Source organism: Pseudonaja textilis, chromosome 2 (assembly GCF_049901715.1).
Source record: "Pseudonaja textilis isolate UNSWEBS1 chromosome 2, rPseTex1.2, whole genome shotgun sequence".
NCBI classification, from domain to species: Eukaryota; Metazoa; Chordata; class Lepidosauria; order Squamata; family Elapidae; genus Pseudonaja; species Pseudonaja textilis.
In genome coordinates this window covers 191950033-191969345 of record NC_141991.1, presented here as the reverse complement: position 1 = coordinate 191969345, position 19313 = coordinate 191950033, and the positions used below count along the sequence as shown (strand labels likewise).

Genomic DNA, 19313 nt, shown 5'->3' with positions numbered 1-19313 from the left:
TGTGTGTGTGGAGGGGAGAGATAGGATCTAAATCTATCTAAATAAAAAGCTTTTGTCCATCCGCTACATCTCAGGCATTTCAAGTCAAATAATTGTGCTGGCTTCCCTCTACTTGTAACACAATATTTCCTATAAATACGTTAATCCCCTCATTGGCCACCTGGTTGCTAACACTCTGAGGAGTTTGATCTGCCCACCTCCTATTGGTCACTTTAGGCTTCTTTGGGCATGCTGCCTACTTATGGTCACAGAGCATTGTCCTCCATGATAATTTTGGCTTGAAATACCTGCTCCACTTATAAGAAAACAAAAAAATTCTTATGGATTTAAAGTAGGTAAGTTTACTGCAATGAACAAGCAATTAGCTATATAATCTTGAAAAGTAACTAGGCGTGCCTTGGCCCTTGTCTTTGTGCACATTAAAGCAGAACCTCCCTATTGCCTTTGATCTATTTTGATCTATTTTCTTACCAAGTCTTGGTTTAAGGGGAGGATACTAACTACTTATTTGATACCACAAAAATGTCTATCTGTTCTTGTTTTAAAAATTGTTGGAAACATCCAAATTTCATTTCCAGACTCAGAGACCAGCCCAAGTACATGGACCAACCAGCCCAAGAAATCAACCCCACAGAATGTCTAAAACAAACCTTTTTATTGAGACTGGCTGAAATAAAAGAATCTTGCAAGTCTAATTTATCCTATATTTCCTTATACTTCAGTGAATGAGGAAGATATCTTTCTGACTGCTTACAAATGCTATCTGTCTGTGGGAGGCCTTAAAATGTTTTTCACCTTTGTAACAGATCTTGCATATCTTCATCAAGGTTATCTTCCTTACTCTTTACAGAGAATTCCTTTACAAGGCTGGGACAGTCAACTTTTGCAGCAGACATGTATCTGCACACTGTCCTAATACTCCATTCCCATATGCTTGTCACGTCTGTCCTTTTTAGAGTTAGACCAGCGGCCCCCAACCTTTTGGGCACCAGGGACCGGTTCCATGGAGACAGGTTTTTCCATGCTATGATTTAGCATGCTGCCTGTATCCCTTGGATGGGGCTTTGCTTGTTTGCATGGCCTTGTTTCTAGCATGCCGCGGCCTGGTGTCAGTCCATGGGCTGGGGGTTGGGAACTCTTGCTTTAGACACAAAGGTGTACCTGTTTTTGAAACACAGATTTAATATTCTATTAAACAATTATTGGATGCATCTTCATAAATTGCCCAACTGATGTACCAGAGGGTGCAGGAGGAGCACAAGTCAGAGGAACTACCCAAACATTCATGCCACATACTTTCCTTGCTCTGCACTTACACTCTATCAGCTGGCTTATCCATGGTCATAGGTTTCACATCTTTTCAGAAGAGCACTAGACACATGTTAGCCCAATTGATAGGTCACAGCACACAGGAGGGATTGCAGGGAATATCATGAGTGCTCCCTCCTTTTTTACCCTATTCCACTCCTTTCTGGCAACTTATTAGGCAAGTCAGGAGTAAGCTGCTATTCTAACTATCTGCCTAAACTCACCCAACCCACTATCTATGTTTGGAATAGTGACCGATAGTTATTTTTCCATCAGTAGCAAGTTGGAAGGGTAGTAAAGCCAGGGAATCCACCAATCTCTTTTCTTTATTTGGCTACAATGGATATGTAAAGTTAGCATATTTTGATAACTTATTACAGTAGCAGAACATGAATCAGCAATGGGGGAAACACAATCTATATCATCATAGATTTTTGCTCATTGAAGGACAGGTAAATAGCACTTTTAATGCAGCAGTGAGAAAGAGCTCTAAGAAAACAATGTTGAATCACATATTATACAGTAGTGGCTTTGCTCAAATTAGAGCAAATTATTTTGGACATAATGAGGTTTACTTTAAGTTCAAATTTTGCATTTTTAAATGTACTTTTTCTCATGGCATATATTGTTACTTCTACATTATATGTAGAGACATTACAATTAGCCAGAAATGAGTTGCAATGAAGGCACCACACAACACATAAATCAGGTTTTGTAAATAGCTAGTGGGGTAACACAAACAATGAACTTCAGTGGACTGACAATGGTGTCATTTAATGGTCTGAAAAAAAATGAAGGAACAAAATGTATAATTTCTAAAGAAAAGTTGTATAAGAACAACTTATGAATCACTAAAAGTCGCATGCTATTGCAGAGCAGCAAATCTGTGCACAATTGTTTAGGAGTAATCCCCAGTGAAGTCTGCCTGATTTATTTCTAAGTAACCATACACAGAACTGAATTTATGAACTCTACAGATATATTTATGAATTCATTAGGTGAGTGTTTATGTACCCTATTCTATTTAATGCGCATAGAACTCTGGGCATGTTATTGCTGGCACTCAAGCTAGAAGTTCTGAGCATTGCTGATATTACAGATAGAATAGCACATTGCATAACAAGATCCAGAGACACTCTGAACTGTTTATGATTGTGGTGACATGCAGACGTGTGTGCGTGTGTATACACATACACACATATATACGCATACACATACGCACATACATACATGTATACACACACACATACATACATACATACATACAGTGCCCTGATCAATGTACACTTGAAGACTTCATGACAGCCTTAAGTATGCCTTATTTTAATTGTGATGCTTCTGACACGAATAAACAAACAAGCTTAGAGTATTGCATAAACCTACCATTGCGGCTTGTAACCTATGAGTCCTAATTTAATCTGGTATATGAGTAGAACCACTTGCTTATATGTTTAGGATCCAGACCTGAAACATCTTACTGAGGCAAAATACAATATGGCATACCCCTCCATCTATTTACAGAAGCAAGTGGGACTGATAATCAAATCTTAAAGATAGTTTTCAGCTTTCAAGGACAATTGGGAACAGGATTGCTTCATTCAGTGAGGTCATGAAATGTCAGCTTCCTGGGGCATGGGAAGCAGTCCCAGAGCCTCATGCTTCAGGGTGCAAAGAGTCAAAAGGACATAGATGGGGTAGGGAAATAGTTGGGTGGTTGGGGAGTTGGAGGCACTCTCTTACTTTACTGAAGCTCACGACTGGGAAGAACAAGCCTGGAATAGCTTCAGTTGTGGTGGGTACTCATTTGACAAGCCATAAATCTTGGTTAACAGCTACAATGGAGAGTGCTGAGATTGCTGTGTTTAATGTGTGTATATTCCAGCCATTAAAAATTGTGTGTGTAATGGAATTCTTTTCTCAGAGTACACACAGAAATATTTTATATTATCCAAATATATTCAAAATGTAATTGTTAAATTACTTGCTTTCAGATGATTCAGTCAAGGAAAATATATTTTATCATCTTTACCAGCTTTGTCTCTTGAAATAAAATCTTGGATTAATCAATTTAAACACTGAAGTTTGGGAAGAAAAATATTTTTTATTCATAAATATTTTCTTGTTCCTAAGCATCTGGCAAGGGAAGCAAGAACATACTCAACGTGCTTTATCAAACCTATCACTCACCGGCTTCAAAGAAAAATATGCATAACATTTTCTTCTGGAATCATTTTTTATGTCTGGTTCTATTAGAAAATGTTGCCCTGCACCTAACTCCCATTGTACTCTTGTCTACTGGAAGTAACTTTGATGCTACTAAGGGTCTTTTAATTTTCATATGTAAAAATAAACATTCTCTGATAAGTACTGTTATATGCTGATTTGGCAATTTGGTTATATAGCAACACTTATAAATACTAAGAATAAAATACATAAAAAATAAAAATATCTATATAACTTGCATGTGTTAGAATGTTCTACAATTAATTGACGCAAATTATTAAATTGAAAGGAGCACTGGTCCATGACTAATTTGGTGATTCTAAGAAAACTATGACACAATTATCTCCATATCGGGATCCTAAAAATTCACATAGAAACCATCCTCTGCATCTACAGTATGTGATAGTTGCCAAATGCCACCCCCCCCCAATCTTTTAAACACTAACTCCTCAACTGAATAAGATTTGCCCAAATTTTATATTTCAGAACTAGATCTTGTTTTTTTACTAGTTGGTAGTCTTGTCAGCATTTACCGCACTAGCTTTAAATGCAGCATTTGTACCGTTTCCTTTTTCTAATGTTATTTCTGTTTGCAGCTGCCATGTCTGATTTACCATTACAGTAACCTGGTTTAGGGCCTGCACCCAGCCAATTTAGTTTGATTCATCTGAGCTGGTTGACAACTTTTTCCTACAGAATTGCCAACACTGTACCAGGGCCAGCAGTTGAGAGATTCTTTTCAAGAGTTTGTTTTTCCTCCTACCTTCATTGGTTAGGAGGATGAGCTTATTACAGTTACTGTCTGCATTTGCACAACACATTAAATATGATCATTTTGATTTGGATTTACTGAATTGACCACCTTTCTCAGTTCACACTATAAGCTGAATCTAATGGTTGGATTCTCACAGAAACCTTACAAGGTGATTACATTTGTGTGATTACTGATGGGCGCAATCAATGGCAAAAGTAAAGTAAAACTTTCTTCTATTCATAATAGGAGTGTACAATAAGGAAAAGGCCTGCTTCCTCTATAGACTCACCCTCCACAAAATTATTGCGAGAATTATTTGTTCCATAATTTAGATAGCATATGTTTTTCAAAAGATGATGCATAACAGTCAAGTGGATTAATGCATCTCCATAAAGAAAAGTGCAACACTATTGGGAATAAAATGACATGTACAGAATTTTGGCAATGTGAGCTACTGTTTTTTTTTTATTATACTGCTTTCCCGATCTAATTCTATTGCCCAGATTCTATGTAAAAATACCAAAAGCTGCCAATCAAGTTTGGTAAAAGTCCTAAAACTTGAAAACTTTTCTTCTGAAAAAGACTAAATTAGCTCTACCTCTTTATAAAATAAAGCCCTTATTCCCCTTGTCAGCTCCATTAGCAGGATCATGCTAGTTTCCTGCTGTCATCATGCATTCATAAATTTCCAGAGCAAGAGTCCCAACTAAATATTATCCTTTTGGCAGAATTGTAACGAGACACAATAATGTAATGATTAAATAACATAGCTAAAAAACTGTGTGATGCCTCATCTCTTCCACCATAGTAACCACTTACAGAAATTGTGTGAGGCACAAATATGGTTTCCCCCTCCCCAGGTTTTTTTTTTCTTCCAGTACTTTAGAATATTTTTACTGAAAAGAAAATATTCCAAAATATTCCTGAAGTAACTAAAAGGAATACTCAAGTTGCTTTTATTTTAGCAATGCAGAACTATACATTTTAAATAACCATTTTTACTAAACTGCTGCAATGGAAATCATAACTTTTATGATTTATGAATTTCCTGATATGCCAAACCACTTAAAGAAGATCAGAGATTATATTTTATATAAAGATTTGTCAGCAGAAGACAGCAAATTTGGTGAGAAAAGGCGCTTGCTTTGCCTCCAAAGTAATCCATCTAAATCTTTCTAACCTACATTTGCCAAATCAAACATATCAAAAAATAACCGCATACTCCTACAGAAACATATTTTTAAAAAGCTGACAGTATGCATTCATGGTAAGATAGGCAAACAGTGAAGGGATCCAGAGGCAAAGTTATAATACTGTACAGGAGAAATTTCCTTTTTCTACCAGATTATGCTGCTTTTTACAAAGATAGATACTAAGATTTCCAAAGAGATTTTTACTCTTACACTAAACTCATGAAAATATGCTAATCTTAAAGTATTGTTACAAATATAGGGCCAATATTTTAAGATTGTCTGTGCAAGTTCCTTTGACTCAATACGAATTTGACAGAGCTCTCAAGAACTGGAATCAGTAAGGCATTTGACAAAGCAGACCACAACCATCCTGGTAAGATAGAAAACATGGGATAGACAACATCACCACCAGATGGATTCAAAACTGGCTGACAAATCACAATGTGTAGCCCACATCAATAGAACCACATCTACATGGAGAGAAGTATGCAATGGTGTACCCCAAGGCTCTATCTTAGGTTCAGTATATCTTCATAATCTATGAAGATGACGGCATAGAAGATGACATTTGCAGATTATACCAAGCTTGGAGAAAAAGCCAATACTGTAGAAGCTAGGCTCAAGTTCCAGAAGGACTTACTTGAAAACTAGGCCCTATTCAATAAAATTCAATTCAGAACAGTAACAGTGAGAAGAATTTAGGAGATCTAGTTGATAACCTCCTAAGTATGAGCCAGCAGTGTGCTGCAATTGCCAAAAAAGCCAATAGAGAGCCAGACTGCATCAACAGAGGAATATTATCAAGATCACATGAAGTATTAGTACTGCTATATACTGCTTTTGTAAGACCATACTTGGAATACTTCATCCAGTTTTGGTCACCATGATATAAAAAAGATAATAAGACTCTAGAAAAAGTGCAGAAAAAAGCAACAAAAGTGATTGGGCTAGTGAAGAGAAGGACTGGGGTGACATAACAGTCTTCCAATATTTGAGGGCCTGTCACAAAGAAGAGGGGGTCAACCTTAAGCATTAGTGCACTGATATACAAACTTATCTATCACTGGGGAAAAAATGCCTAAGTGCATCTATATTCTGTAAGTTAACGTCAAACTGTTCATTTTAAAAGGCTGGTCAAAATCATTCTATGTTAGCAAACTTGATATTAATACTTCTCTCCAAATGACAAATAAACTCTCTTTTTTAGAAACATTTCAATGCCATTAAGTGTTGGCATACTAACATCTTAAACATTTCACTACTTATCAACTTTTAAGAAATAAATATGATATGACCACAATGCCTATTCTGCAACACTTAGCATCTCGTTCCTAGATCAGATTGGCATCTACCAAATTAAACTACTACCTAAAAAGGAAAACAGAACAAAGTTGTATAAACTGAGCCAAACTGCACTCGGTGATTTCACTGACCTAATGTAGCACAGGTTTAAACAGTTTAATTCCATTCGGTATGTGAATGTTGAGAAGGAGAAAGGCTTTCAGATATATTGTACATGTTCACTGGCTAAATATAAGACATAAGTAAATCACTGAAGAACACAACCTCCTCCCCATCTGTAATTGATGTCCCTCTCGTGCAATGGGAACTTTTCTGAACCTGAATGGGAGGTAATTAGGCACTGTATTATTTGCATAGTGCCCCATTATTGAAAATTAAACTGCAAAGTCTTTGATTTCTTCTTTAAAAAAGAAAAGGCTATACTACAAAAATTTTAGAAGTATTTCAGAATCTTATAAAAGTGAGTTTCTATTATGCTATTCCTAAGCATCTTTACTGTTCTTATGAAGTCCAGTAAATGTTCAGGGTGATGCAGCATTCTTTCACTGAAAAAAGAAAAATAAGTTTTCACTTCACAAGATAAACATTCCGCTCAAAGTGATTTTCAATCTAAAGACAATTTTTGAATCAAATGTTTTCAATAATTCTTTAGAAGCAAAGAACGATTTATGGCAATTCTAATTATGAAAAACAATGGTTATAATAAGAAATACTGACAGCTCTTACTTATGAAATGAATTAATAATCTAACTACTTTATCAAAGTCAGGTTAATAAATCAATTCTAAAAGCACTCCCCCCCCCAAAAAAATGTGAATGACAGAAGCTTAACTGTACCGAGTCAAAACGGTTAATACAAGAAATACTGCAGCACAAAATACTACTCAAAAGTACACAAAACTCTTTATTTTCCCAAAAACAAAAATATATTTAATAGTCTGTCAGGTTGATTTAACCGGATTATTGTGCTATTCACCACATACTGTACAGCTGTTCTATGATTCATTGATACCATTCAAGCACAAATCTTCAGGCCAGTCACTAGAATAGCAGCAATAAATCTAACTAACCAAAGATGTTACTAAATTCAAAATATCATCTAGTTTCTAGAAAAATAAAACAATATTTTTATTCTTTTGCATGTCCAAAAAGTGAACTCAAGGTTGAAATGGATATTACTCTTATTTCTAAAAAATCATATCATCCCTATATTACACCACATCTTATACCATAAAACACCACCATATACTAAGGGATGCAACATATGTTATCTTTTGGACTATGTACACACAAACCTTATTAGATCACTGTTAATAATGCTACCAAAATTACTGTTTCTTCACCATCACCTAACTGAAGTTGATCGTCTGAGTGAAAAGATAAAAATGCCTCTTGGAGTTCAGTAAGCCCCATAGCTTACTGAACAGCTGAACACAACATACAGTCTGTAAGTTACCCACATATGCTGTAGTAGAGTAATTATAGGCACAATGTAGCCAGAAGTATGTTTTAATGCAGGCACAGTATAGTACATAGAGCAATCATCTCCAGTATCATATATGTGGACCAATGCCTGGAATTCCACAGCCAGTAGGATTATTGCTGTGAATTTAGATAGCTGCAGTCCATACAATTCAGAAAGTTCCTTAGCAGTGAATCAAATTATTCAATTCTGAAGCACATTAAGGTCATCATGAGTCAATTTTTCAAGAATATGAATATCTCTCCTCTTAAACACTTCAAACAAAAACTCCATCAAATGTAGAATCCATTTCCAATAATAGTCCATCATATGCTCCCAGAAAATAAACAAACTAAAAGACTCAAGGTCCATCCCACCCCTGAAAGGACCTAATGGCAAAGACCGCAACGACGACACCATCGAAGCCAACCTCTTTAACACATTCTTTGGCTCAGTATTTGTAAACAGCAATGGATCAAGCCCAGTACTTCCTAGTCGAACCACAGACAACTACAGTGATCTAATACATATCCATTTTACAGAAGACAATGTTGAAAAAGCACTACGCAATCTAAAACCATCTCTATCTATTGGACTGGATGGAATATGTGCCTACTTCTTTAAAAAGCTACCCACTGCCATAGCCAAACCTCTAAGCATAATCTTTGAAAAATCTTTCAGAACCAGCTCCTTGCCAAACCTATGGTCACAAGCCACAATCATCCCCATCTTCAAAAAGGGAGACCCCAGCCTAGTTGAAAATTACAGACCAATCTCTTTATGCTGTATCATCTGTAAAGTCATGGAATCAATTATTAACCAATCCATCATCCTCCACTTAGAAACAAACAACCTACTCTCTAATAAAAAATTTGGTTTCAGAAAAAAACTATCCTGTAATCTGCAACTCTTACACTGCAAAAACATATGGACTACACAACTAGATCAGGGCAAAGCAATAGATGCAATCTACATAGACTTCTGTAAAGCCTTTGATTCAGTGGTACGTGACAAACTACTACTAAAACTAAAATCTTATGGTATCTCTGGACACCTACATAACTGGATAGAAGCATTCCTGTCAAACAGACAACAAATGGTCAAAATTGGAAGCGTCCTATCAAATTCTGTACCTGTCAACAGTGGTGTCCTCCAAGGCAGTGTTTTAGGACCAACTCTCTTCATACTCTACATAAATGACCTCTGTGATCATATCAAGAGCAACTGCGTTCTCTTAGCTGATGATGTAAAGCTGTTCAACACCACAGGCAATACTGCTACCCTCCCAAAAGACCTTGACTATGTATCAGAATGGTCAAACAAATGGCAACTTCAAATCTCAACAAATAAATGCTCTGTCTTACATATTGGCAAAAAAAATAAAAAAAAATAAAATACAAGCTAAATAGTCAAGACCTTGTTGAGGATCCAAACTCTGTCAAGGATCTTGGAGTACTCATCTCAAATGATCTAAGTGCTAAAGCCCACTGTAACTACATAGCCAAAAAGGCATTAAGAGTTGTTAATCTAATCCTACATTGCGTCTTCTCTGGTAATATCACACTACTAACAAGAGCATACAAAACATTTGCTAAACCTATACTTGAATACAGCTCATCAGTCTGGAACCCATATCATGTATGATATTAACACAATTGAAAAAGTCCAGAAATATTTCACAAGAAGAGTTCTCCGCTCCTCTACTCATTGCAGAATACCTTATGCCACCAGACTTGAAACTCTAGACCTAGAAAACCTAGAACTACGCTACCTCCAGTCCGATCTAAATATAGTATATAAAATCATACATTGCAATGTCTTACCTGCAAATGAAAACTTCAGCTTCAGTCATAACAATACAAGAGCACACAATAGATACAAACTCAAGGTTAACCGCACCAAACTTGACTGCACAAAATATGACTTCAGCAACAGAGTGGTTAATGTTTGTAATACTCTACCTGACTCTGTGGTTTCTTCCCCAAACTCCAAAAACTTTAATCTTAGATTGTCGACTATTGACCTCACTCCCTTCCTAAGAGGCCTGTAGGGGGCGTGCATAAGCGCACCAATTGTGGCCTACTGTCCCTGTCCTATTTTTTTTTATTTTTCTTATAAGTATCTATCTCATGTATTCAAAACTATATTTATTCTTATACCTGTATCTTGTAAGCGATTGACAAATCAAATCAAATGTAAAATGTAAACGTAAAAAATGACAAGGAGTGATCCTACATTGTTTAAAAGCCAAAATATAGCCTTTCAAAAAAATAAGGAAACATGCCACTTACCTTTTTAGTTTTATGAGTTTTTAGACATCCAGATTTTAACAGAGTAACAGGGTTGAAAGATATCTTGGAGGTCTTGCGTATTTATAGTAGAAGCAATCTTCTTCAATACTCTATGGCCCTCTTAATTAAAAGATCAGATTCCCCAAATATTGCCTTTCTGCTAGTTTTTTCTGAACTTTCATTTGCCTCTAATATAATGAAAACAAATTATCATACAACTAATGTATTGGACAAGGTAGCTTCCATTTTTTGGAAAGGAAAGTAGCACTTCCTTAATATAAAGAGTAAGATTTAGTATTATCCCATTTTCAAATGTAAACAGTAAAACAGTATCTTATTTTTAAATATTAATCACTTTAAGAATTTCTTATTTATCTGAGATCTGAATCTTTATGAGATCTAGATTATCATTTATTTGGAGCAAGGCTTTTCTCAGGAGCCCTGGTATTTTAGAATACCATTATGTAGAATGTCTACTAATGTTCTTAGAACGTTTCCTTTCAGAAGCAACTGAAAAGCTTTCCTATTCCATACAGCTTTTTCCGAATTAATCCTCTTCTTCAAATTTTTGTTCTCTGGCTTTAATTTTTCCATTTATTTTATAGAATATTTCAACTGGCTTTAACTTATATAGTTACAAATCAACTGCCGGAATTCTCACACCTTAATTGTATAAACCAGAATAAAACCATGCACACCAGCTGTTTCCTTAATAATTTGTAATCTGTAAAAGATAAACTTCCATGTGGAGGTACATATATGCATGTAGGGTTCCTTTCCTGTGGGAGAACAGTATGTATTAGTTTTCTGAATGTTGTCCCTCTGGAAGGATACGTACTCATATATACTCATTCCATGTGATCTCTAGGCCCTATAAACAATAAGACTAATTACATGTTAGCAAGGTCTGTGGCCTGTGAAATATCAGCAGAACACCCCTAAAAGACTGTTTTCAGTCTAAGAAGGAAATATATGAATATTGCAAATCAAATAAGAAACTGGCAATGTTAATACCTGGCTTCTAAATAGAGAAACGCTGGTGGCTGCCAAGGAATAAGACAAATTCCTGTTGAATATTAAGAGATTTTAATCATAAGAACAATTCAGTATTAGAACTGGTTACCAAGGGAACAGTGAACTAGATGTGTGCAAGCAAAGGAGGCTGAACAGCTACGTGTTACGAATACTTTGGATTGCTGCATGGATGAATTCAGGGTTGAATTCAATGGTCTAAATGTCCCATTCAATCAGTGGCTTCCATGGGAGGATGGTAAAAACCAGCAGTATGGACAGAACATCCGAATACAAGGCCAGCATAACAACCAATTTATTACAAAAATGACCCAGAGGGGAGAAGAAATCATATACTAGATCTGATTCTTGTCTTAGAGTGGTAATAACATGGAGTTGGGAGATGCTACTATCAATCCCTTTTCAGTTTACCACAGCATCCCAACCCATCCTCCACAGGAAGATTAAACCTATTCAATCAGTCCCTCTGACTTCCAGACACCTCTTGGTTCCAATTAGGTTTTGGAAGGAACAAGGGATTGTCCCCGATACTGAGGCTTAGAATGAGGCAGCACGGAGGCTTTAGACTGGATTGTGCCATCTCGCCTGCAACAGACCACAACGTGCCCTTGGTTTACTGAGGATCTCTGCTGGATAAAGTAACAGAAGTTATGCCTAGGGAGCCATTGGAGGAAATCTAGGAGCAAGATTCAGCATCCTTTAAAGCTTATGGCAAAAATACCTTATGTTTCTCTGATGTGGCTAATTTTGCTTTTGATCCAAACCCTTCCTGGTTTGTCAAGCTTCCAGACTGGTAGCCCATGCCTGAAAGAGGCGAAAGAGGTACTGGTTTGTCTCTCCTCAAAAGAACAGCTTTGGATCAGGCAGAGCTGGACTATTTTCATCCAGATTCCAATCTTCTTTCTTTAAGGGTTTTTTTTTTTTTGAGAAGGTAGTTAACTGACAGGTCCAAAGTGTGCTGAAGGAAGCAGATTATCTGGACCCCTTGCAGTCAGATTTCAGACTAGGATACAGTAATAAGCAGCTTTGATTGTGCTTGATTACTTCTGGTTGTCTCAGGATGGGGGACGTGTATTCATCCTGGCCCTCCTTGACCTCTTAGCAGTTTTTAACAACATTGACCATAGTATGCTTCTGGACTAGCTGAGAGCTTTGGGGAGCTGTTTTGTAACTTTTGTTCTCCTTCTTCCAGGGTTGATTCCAGGGATGGGATTCAAATTTTTTAACAATCGGTGCTAGGTGGGCGTGACCATGTGACTCGGTGGGTGTGGCTTCTTCTTCTTTTTGCAGCATCCCCCCTCCTTTTTTTGCCTCAGGGAAGCCTCCTGGGCAAAGCAATAAGACAGCAATCCCAGCACAGCTGATCATCCAAACAGCTGATCGTCCTTTCCTTCCTTCCTTCCTTCCTTCCTTCCTTCCTTCCTTCCTTCCTCCTAGGCAAAGCAGTAAGACAGTGAGGGAGATCCCGGCACAGCTGATCATTGGAACAGCTGATCATCCTCTCCTTCCTTCCTCCTCTCCTTCCTTCCTCCTCTCCTTCCTTCCTCCTCCTCTACTTCCTTCCTTCCTTCCTCCTGGGCAAAGCAGTAAGACAGTGAGGGGGATCCCAGCACAGCTAATCATCAGAACAGCTGATCATCAGGAGGGAACAAAAAGAAAAACCCTAAGACTGTGTGGGAGAGAACGCAGTCAGCGTTGTTGCGCATGCGCGATAAGGGCTGGGTGGCTGGGACCGGGCGGGCAGAGAGCGGCAGGGCCAGCCAGGGGCACAATTTGCCGATTCTCTGAACTGTGCAGAATCATAACAACCAGTTCTATGGGACCGGTCCGAACTGGTAGAATCCCATCCCATTGGTGATGATGGGAAGAGGAAGGGTCTAGAATAGATGTAGACCCTACTATGTGGGGTACTTCAAGGGTCTCCCCCCTGCTTTTTAAAATCCACTGCTGGAAGAAGTCACCTGCGAGCATGGGATACAGCAAGTGTATTACATTCGATGGATATACTAACCTAGCAAATAGAAAATTGTGCTTCGAAAAAAACTCAAACAAATATGCAGGATGAATAGGTAGTATAGGAATAGATGGATAAATGGTAGTCCTAGACCTAGGCTAAGTGACTTAGACTCAACTCGCTGAAAAACTTTATAATATGATTCTCTGAGCCAAAATAGAAAGATAACACAACTTTCCTCAATAACTTTCTTACCTTGACATAGATACACTGCTTGCACAGAAACATCTTCTAGCTTTAATAAACACTAGAGAACACCAAAGGGAGCGTGTGGTCTTGAAGTCTTTTCCGGTAGCATTTGCAAAAACTAGAAGAGATTTATGTGGACTGATGTACATAGAGAAATTGTTTTCAGTTTTGCAAGTATAGGTGATGCTGAGAAGAGCCTCTGAAGCAGACAAAAAAAAAGCAACATGGTTCCTCTTAGGTCCTCTGCCCCTATGCACTTAAAGAAGAAAATTACCTTCCTTTTACATTTTGATTCTACCAGTTCCATGAATGAATGAGTTTGTTTCTTCATAACATTTAGATGGCCACCTAATTCTTAAGAGTCTGACTCTGGATACAAAATAATTAAGGTTTCAGAGAAGGGATCTGGAATGTATTCTCTCTGTCAAAATGTGTGAAAAGGCAACTATCCTGGGAAGAAGGCAGTCCACAATAACCTTGTCCTATGTCATGTAGAACTTTATAGATGACAACTAAGCCTTCAAGTGCATTAAAGGCCTATAAGAAGCAGGTCTAGCTTACTGAGTGAAAGTATTATACAAGTGTAACAAGAAGTATCCATAATTACCCATGACACGAATTCTGGACCAACTGAAGCTTAAGAATGGTAGTCAAGGACAGTCTTATGCATAGTAAGTTGCAATCCATTTAAGAGATGAATAAGATATGAGTGACCTTGAGCAGGTCCCTGAATCCAGAAATGGACATAAGGGAAAGGCCACTTGGCCTTTTCATGCAGGAGCTGTGAGACAAGGAACACCCCCAAATTACAAGCATGTCAGCGTTTTTAGGATCTGTGGGGTCCAGAACACATAACCACTTGCTCTTGGTAAGATTCATTTAGGCAGCCAAGTCAAGCAATATACAATTCAGTATAAGCATATTGATTGTCAGATCCTCCTGGGGAAGCTTTCCAGAATCTAGGCTTTTTATAATCTTTTTAGGTCAATGTATCTTAAAGCGTGGCCCAAGGACCCTCACCCAACACATTCTCAACACAAATCAAAATTATTTGTCAGATATTAAAGATAGCTGCAAAAATTTTAAATGACTTTCTTCTGATTCTTCTGTTTGTTAAAAGATTATTTTTTCATGGAAAAAATACTGCTAATACTGCTATTTCAGTAAATACTGAACATGCACGTCAATGTTCAAAAGGTATTATTTATATAACCCATTCAAACAAAATTTATTTTGGGGTGATCCATAATTTTTAAAAGTGAGAAGGGGTCCTGAGGACAGAAAGTTTAAGAAATGTTGCATTATATCATCTCCTCTCCCATCTATTAAACAGGACACACACACAAAATGTGGAACATTCTTTATTCACAGATATTCTTTATCAGACAGATGCAAGACATCCTGTCTGCTACAAACATATCAACATCTCTGCTTGAGACAGTGATAAAATGCTTAACTACCGTCTTTCTCCAACAATACGGCCTCCACCAATACGGCCCCGCCCCCAAAATTTAGGCCTATTCAAACCATGCTTTTTCCCGCCATTTCTCACAGTTTGTTAGAACTACATGAGGTGAACAGAAAAGGGCGGGGCGGGGGGATGGGGAGAAAACTTGCCTTTAGGAGTGCCCTACAGGTAGCCTAGGCTAGAATACCCCGATAGCTGATAGAAGCTCCCTGAAGGCAGAGTCCCCAGCTGCTTCAGGACGTGGCGTGGCTACCCGTGTCCCCTCACCTTTAGGGCAGTCTTTCGGGCGATGGAAGCTCCCCAAGTGCAGTCACCAGCCACTTCAATCGGCCGGTAGAAGTGGCCTCGGGGCGAGCACACACACACATTTGCCTCGCTGTGGAGTATGGAATTGTGTGTGTGTGTGTTTTTCTTTTAATTCGGCCTGCAACTAAGTCTGTAAATGGAAATCCAGCCTTTTAAACATCTAAAAACTAAGCAAAAGATAATACAGCTTTAATTATGTGGTTTGAGAAGAGATGACCCTAGGAAAAACCTCTTTCTTACCTTCCTCATTCAAAATCCATGTGAGAGCAGTAATGTCCGTTTCATAGCCACAAGTGCTGTCTTCAAAGGCACAAGAGCCAACAGAGTATGACTCAAGGGCTCTGGCTAACTGCAAAACTAAAGAAGACAAAGCTGGCTTAGTTTTCAACAAAAAGAGATTGGATCCGCTGTGAAAGAGTGCCTGTGAGAAATATCAGGAAAGCAAGTCTTTGGCTTAATTCAATGGAAATCAGCTGTGCACTTCTGCAGTAGAAGCAGTAAAAAACTGCAGTAGCAGTCCCAACAGTTACCAAGACTGCCTCCCAGCGATACAGTTGTAACACGATTGCAGCAGACTCCAATACAAATTTTATCTCATTTGCCCCTCTAAAAATCTATTACAAGACCCAGTAACTGCATGCTTCATGCACCTGCTCTTCTGTCAATGTCCTCTATTATGCCTTTCTCTATCAGACATGACCCCAATGCATTTTCTAGGGCATTGATCCAATGGGGGTGGGTGGGAGGGAGAGATAGGAACACTTAAAAAAAATAAATCTGGGAAATGCAATATTCTAAAATAAGTTCAGCTTCCAAATGCACCTCTTAAGAGATCTGAAGATGCTTCTCCTAGAATAAAGAAGTCACCAATACAGACTTTACTACAGAATTAATTAGGAGACCCAACACTTTTTTTTGGATTAAAACAGAGACCAGGTTATCAGACACGTGAGAGCTACGCTGTGTTTCTATGACACACCCATTTTTTTGGTGAACGGTCCTCTCTCTCTATGCAATTATCACTTTCTCTGCCTCAACAGTTAGTTGTCTCTGGATCTTTTCTCCTAGTAATCTAGTAACGCCTCACAATAAGTTTCCGTCCATCTGTCAGACTACAGTTCCTAAAGCTTCTGCTCCAATTGATTTTCCCGGCTCTTCGTTTTCGCCGCAAAGCCCCCCCCCCCCAACGCCACTCCCACATGCACCCCATCCCGAAAGCTGTTCCAGGTGCAGGAACCGAACCGTCGCCTCCTCTCTTCTCTCCCTCCACCCCCTCCGCCTTACCTTACCTTGCACGGCGAGAAGGCAGCGCAAGTTCATCGCGGCGCCAGGAGTGAGGAGGCGAGGAGGACAAAGCGCCGTGAGGCTAATCTCCCGCTTCGAGGAGCCGAAGGCGCCGCGCGCAATGCCAACTGAGAGCCTGAGAAGCCCCGAGCAGCCGAGTCAAAGCAGCAACCCTGGGGGAGGGGAGGGGGAGAAGGGAGGAGAGGGAGGGGCTGAGCTTGGACAGCCTCGGAGGCAGCCCGCCAGCTCCGACGGAGGGAGCGAGGGAGGGGCTGCTCGAAGCAACAGAAGGAGACGATCCCTGAGGGAAGCCCCCGCGGTCTCCACACGGAGTCAAGGCTTCTCCTCCTCTTCCCTCAGCCATGGGCAACAGCTTCCCAGGGACGCGCGGGCGGGAACCCGCTCGGCTCGAAGAACCCGCTCCCAGTTGCTAAGGAGAGCCTCGAGGCGGCGGGGGCCGGTGGACTTTCTGTGTTCCGCACCAGGGGATGGAGCCGTCGGAAGGTGGGCGGCTGGGCTTCAAACGCTGGTGCTCCTGGGTGTGAAGCCCGGGGGGGAGAAGCCAGGTGCCAACTTTGAGGAACTCTGACAATACCCTTGTCAAGACTTGGTATAAGGTCCTTCTTGGGGGCGGGGGCGGAGGAGAGAAGGGCCTAAATCTAGAGCAGACTTGGCAACTTTAAGACTTGTGGACCTCAATTCTCTGGGAGTTGAAGTCCACAAGGCTTAAAGTTACCAAGTTTGGGGACTCCTGATCTAGAGTCATAAGTGGCACTGACCAAAATCCAAGATATGGCATTTCAGGCTTCCTAAAATCACTGTACAAGTAGTCCTTGACTTACAACACTTTACTTAAGTGACCGTTCAATCTTACAACAGGGCTGGAAAATGTGACTTATGACTGTTTTTTTTTCAGACTTGTGACCATTTCTGCATCCACATGGTCATGTGATCAAAATTCAGACACTTGACAACTAGCTCATATTGAGGAGGGTTGCAGTGTCCTGGGGATCATCTGATCCCTTTTTGTGACCTTCTGACAAAGTCAATGCAGAAGCCAGAGTCACTTAACCACCATGTTGTTAAATTAACAACTGCAGGGATTCACTCTGGCAAGAAAAGGTCATAAAATGGGCAACACTCAACAAATGTCTTGCTTACTTAGCAACAGAAATTTTGGGCTCAATTGTGGTCATAAGTCGAGAACTACCCGTATCTCAGGGAAGCAATTATTGAGAAAGGAATGTAGACCAGAGATGTCCAAACCTGGGAACTTTTAAGACTTTCTGGCTGGGGAATTTGGTGAGATATGAAGTCCACAGGTCTTAAAGTTGTCAAGATTGGACAGCCTGATATAGATTATTTAAACTGCAAAAGAGCTTAGCTAGAATTCATTTCCTTTTAACATAATTCCTCAGAAATTTGTTTTTCTTAAATTGCATTTTTATAACCAGCTCAGCAAGAATGTGAATGAGCCACACAGTGTAGGTAATTCTATCATGGTTTAGTTTCTGCCATCATTGTTTTACCTAGCTCCAGGATTCCTCCCTTCTTCAAACAGAAACTAATTTGTATGTGTGCAGCATGCTTCTGCATATATGAGTTATTAACCAAATTGCAGGCTCCTCCCTTCACTGCCACTCACTTGGAATACTGCAATTCGCTCTGCATGGGGCTGCCCTTAAAAACAAGAAACTGATAGGCTAAAATAGTGGCCCCCAACCTTTTTTGTACCACGGCCCGGTACAAAATGTACAAAATGATCCACAGACCGGTAATGTGAGACTCCGCCGCCATCGGGACGGCTCTTCGTTCGAAGCCGCCCCCCCCCTTCGACGAAACTAAGGCGTGAGGATTCCTTCAGCACCCAAACGCTGCTTTCCAACCGACGACCGACAAGCTCACCCGGAAGCACTTTCTCAAGCGCCGTGGAAACAAGATGACGGCACCCAAGCAAAATAGGCGGCCTGGTACAAAATGATCCACATACCGGTACCGGTCCGGGGCCTGGTAGCTGGGGACCCCTGGGCTAAAATATAGTAGCCCAGGTTAGCCAGGACTTTCTAGCAGGAACCCATTATGACAATGCAGAGTGCTCAGGAGTTGGCTTCTTGGTGCATGACCTCTGAAGTTCCCTTCCAGCCCTGGATTGCTATGCTGTTTCAAAGTATCCTCTGAAGCTACCAGCTGTTTGTGGTCCTTCCTTCCTCTCCTTTTTCCCTCCTTCCCGCCCTCCATCCATATCTCCCTCTTTTTTAAAAATAATGCTTTATTGATTTTTTCCATTTATACATAATACCAATAGTTATGAAACAGCGCTGTGACATTATGTATACATTTATGTGTTTTATCAAAACTTACATAATACTTTCATACCCTCTTATTTATTATATACATTATTTACATTTTCTATTCTTATATCTATGATCAATCCAAATAAACTATATTTCCCATACTGCATTGTATTCGGTGTCTATTTTCCCTTTTA

General features: G+C 39.4%; 1 protein-coding gene across 2 annotated transcripts in view; it reads right to left on the bottom strand.

Moving 5' to 3' along the window:
- The window catches only part of MAMDC2 (MAM domain containing 2), a 47424-nt gene extending 30183 nt beyond the window's left edge, over positions 1-17241 (bottom strand). Inside the window, exons 1-2 of one of the 2 annotated variants that reach the window (XR_015742180.1) lie at positions 16831-17003; positions 15782-15898 (exon numbers count right to left, since the gene is read on the bottom strand). Coding sequence is in view for 1 of the 2 variants with exons in the window: in XM_026703787.2 (XP_026559572.1) it covers positions 15782-15898; positions 16831-16861 (148 nt within the window). In the remaining variant the exon portion in view is untranslated. Of the gene's footprint in view, positions 1-15781; positions 15899-16830 lie in introns of both variants that reach the window. The other variant, XM_026703787.2, reaches the window with a different exon arrangement.
- Between the last annotated feature and the right edge of the window lie 2072 nt (positions 17242-19313).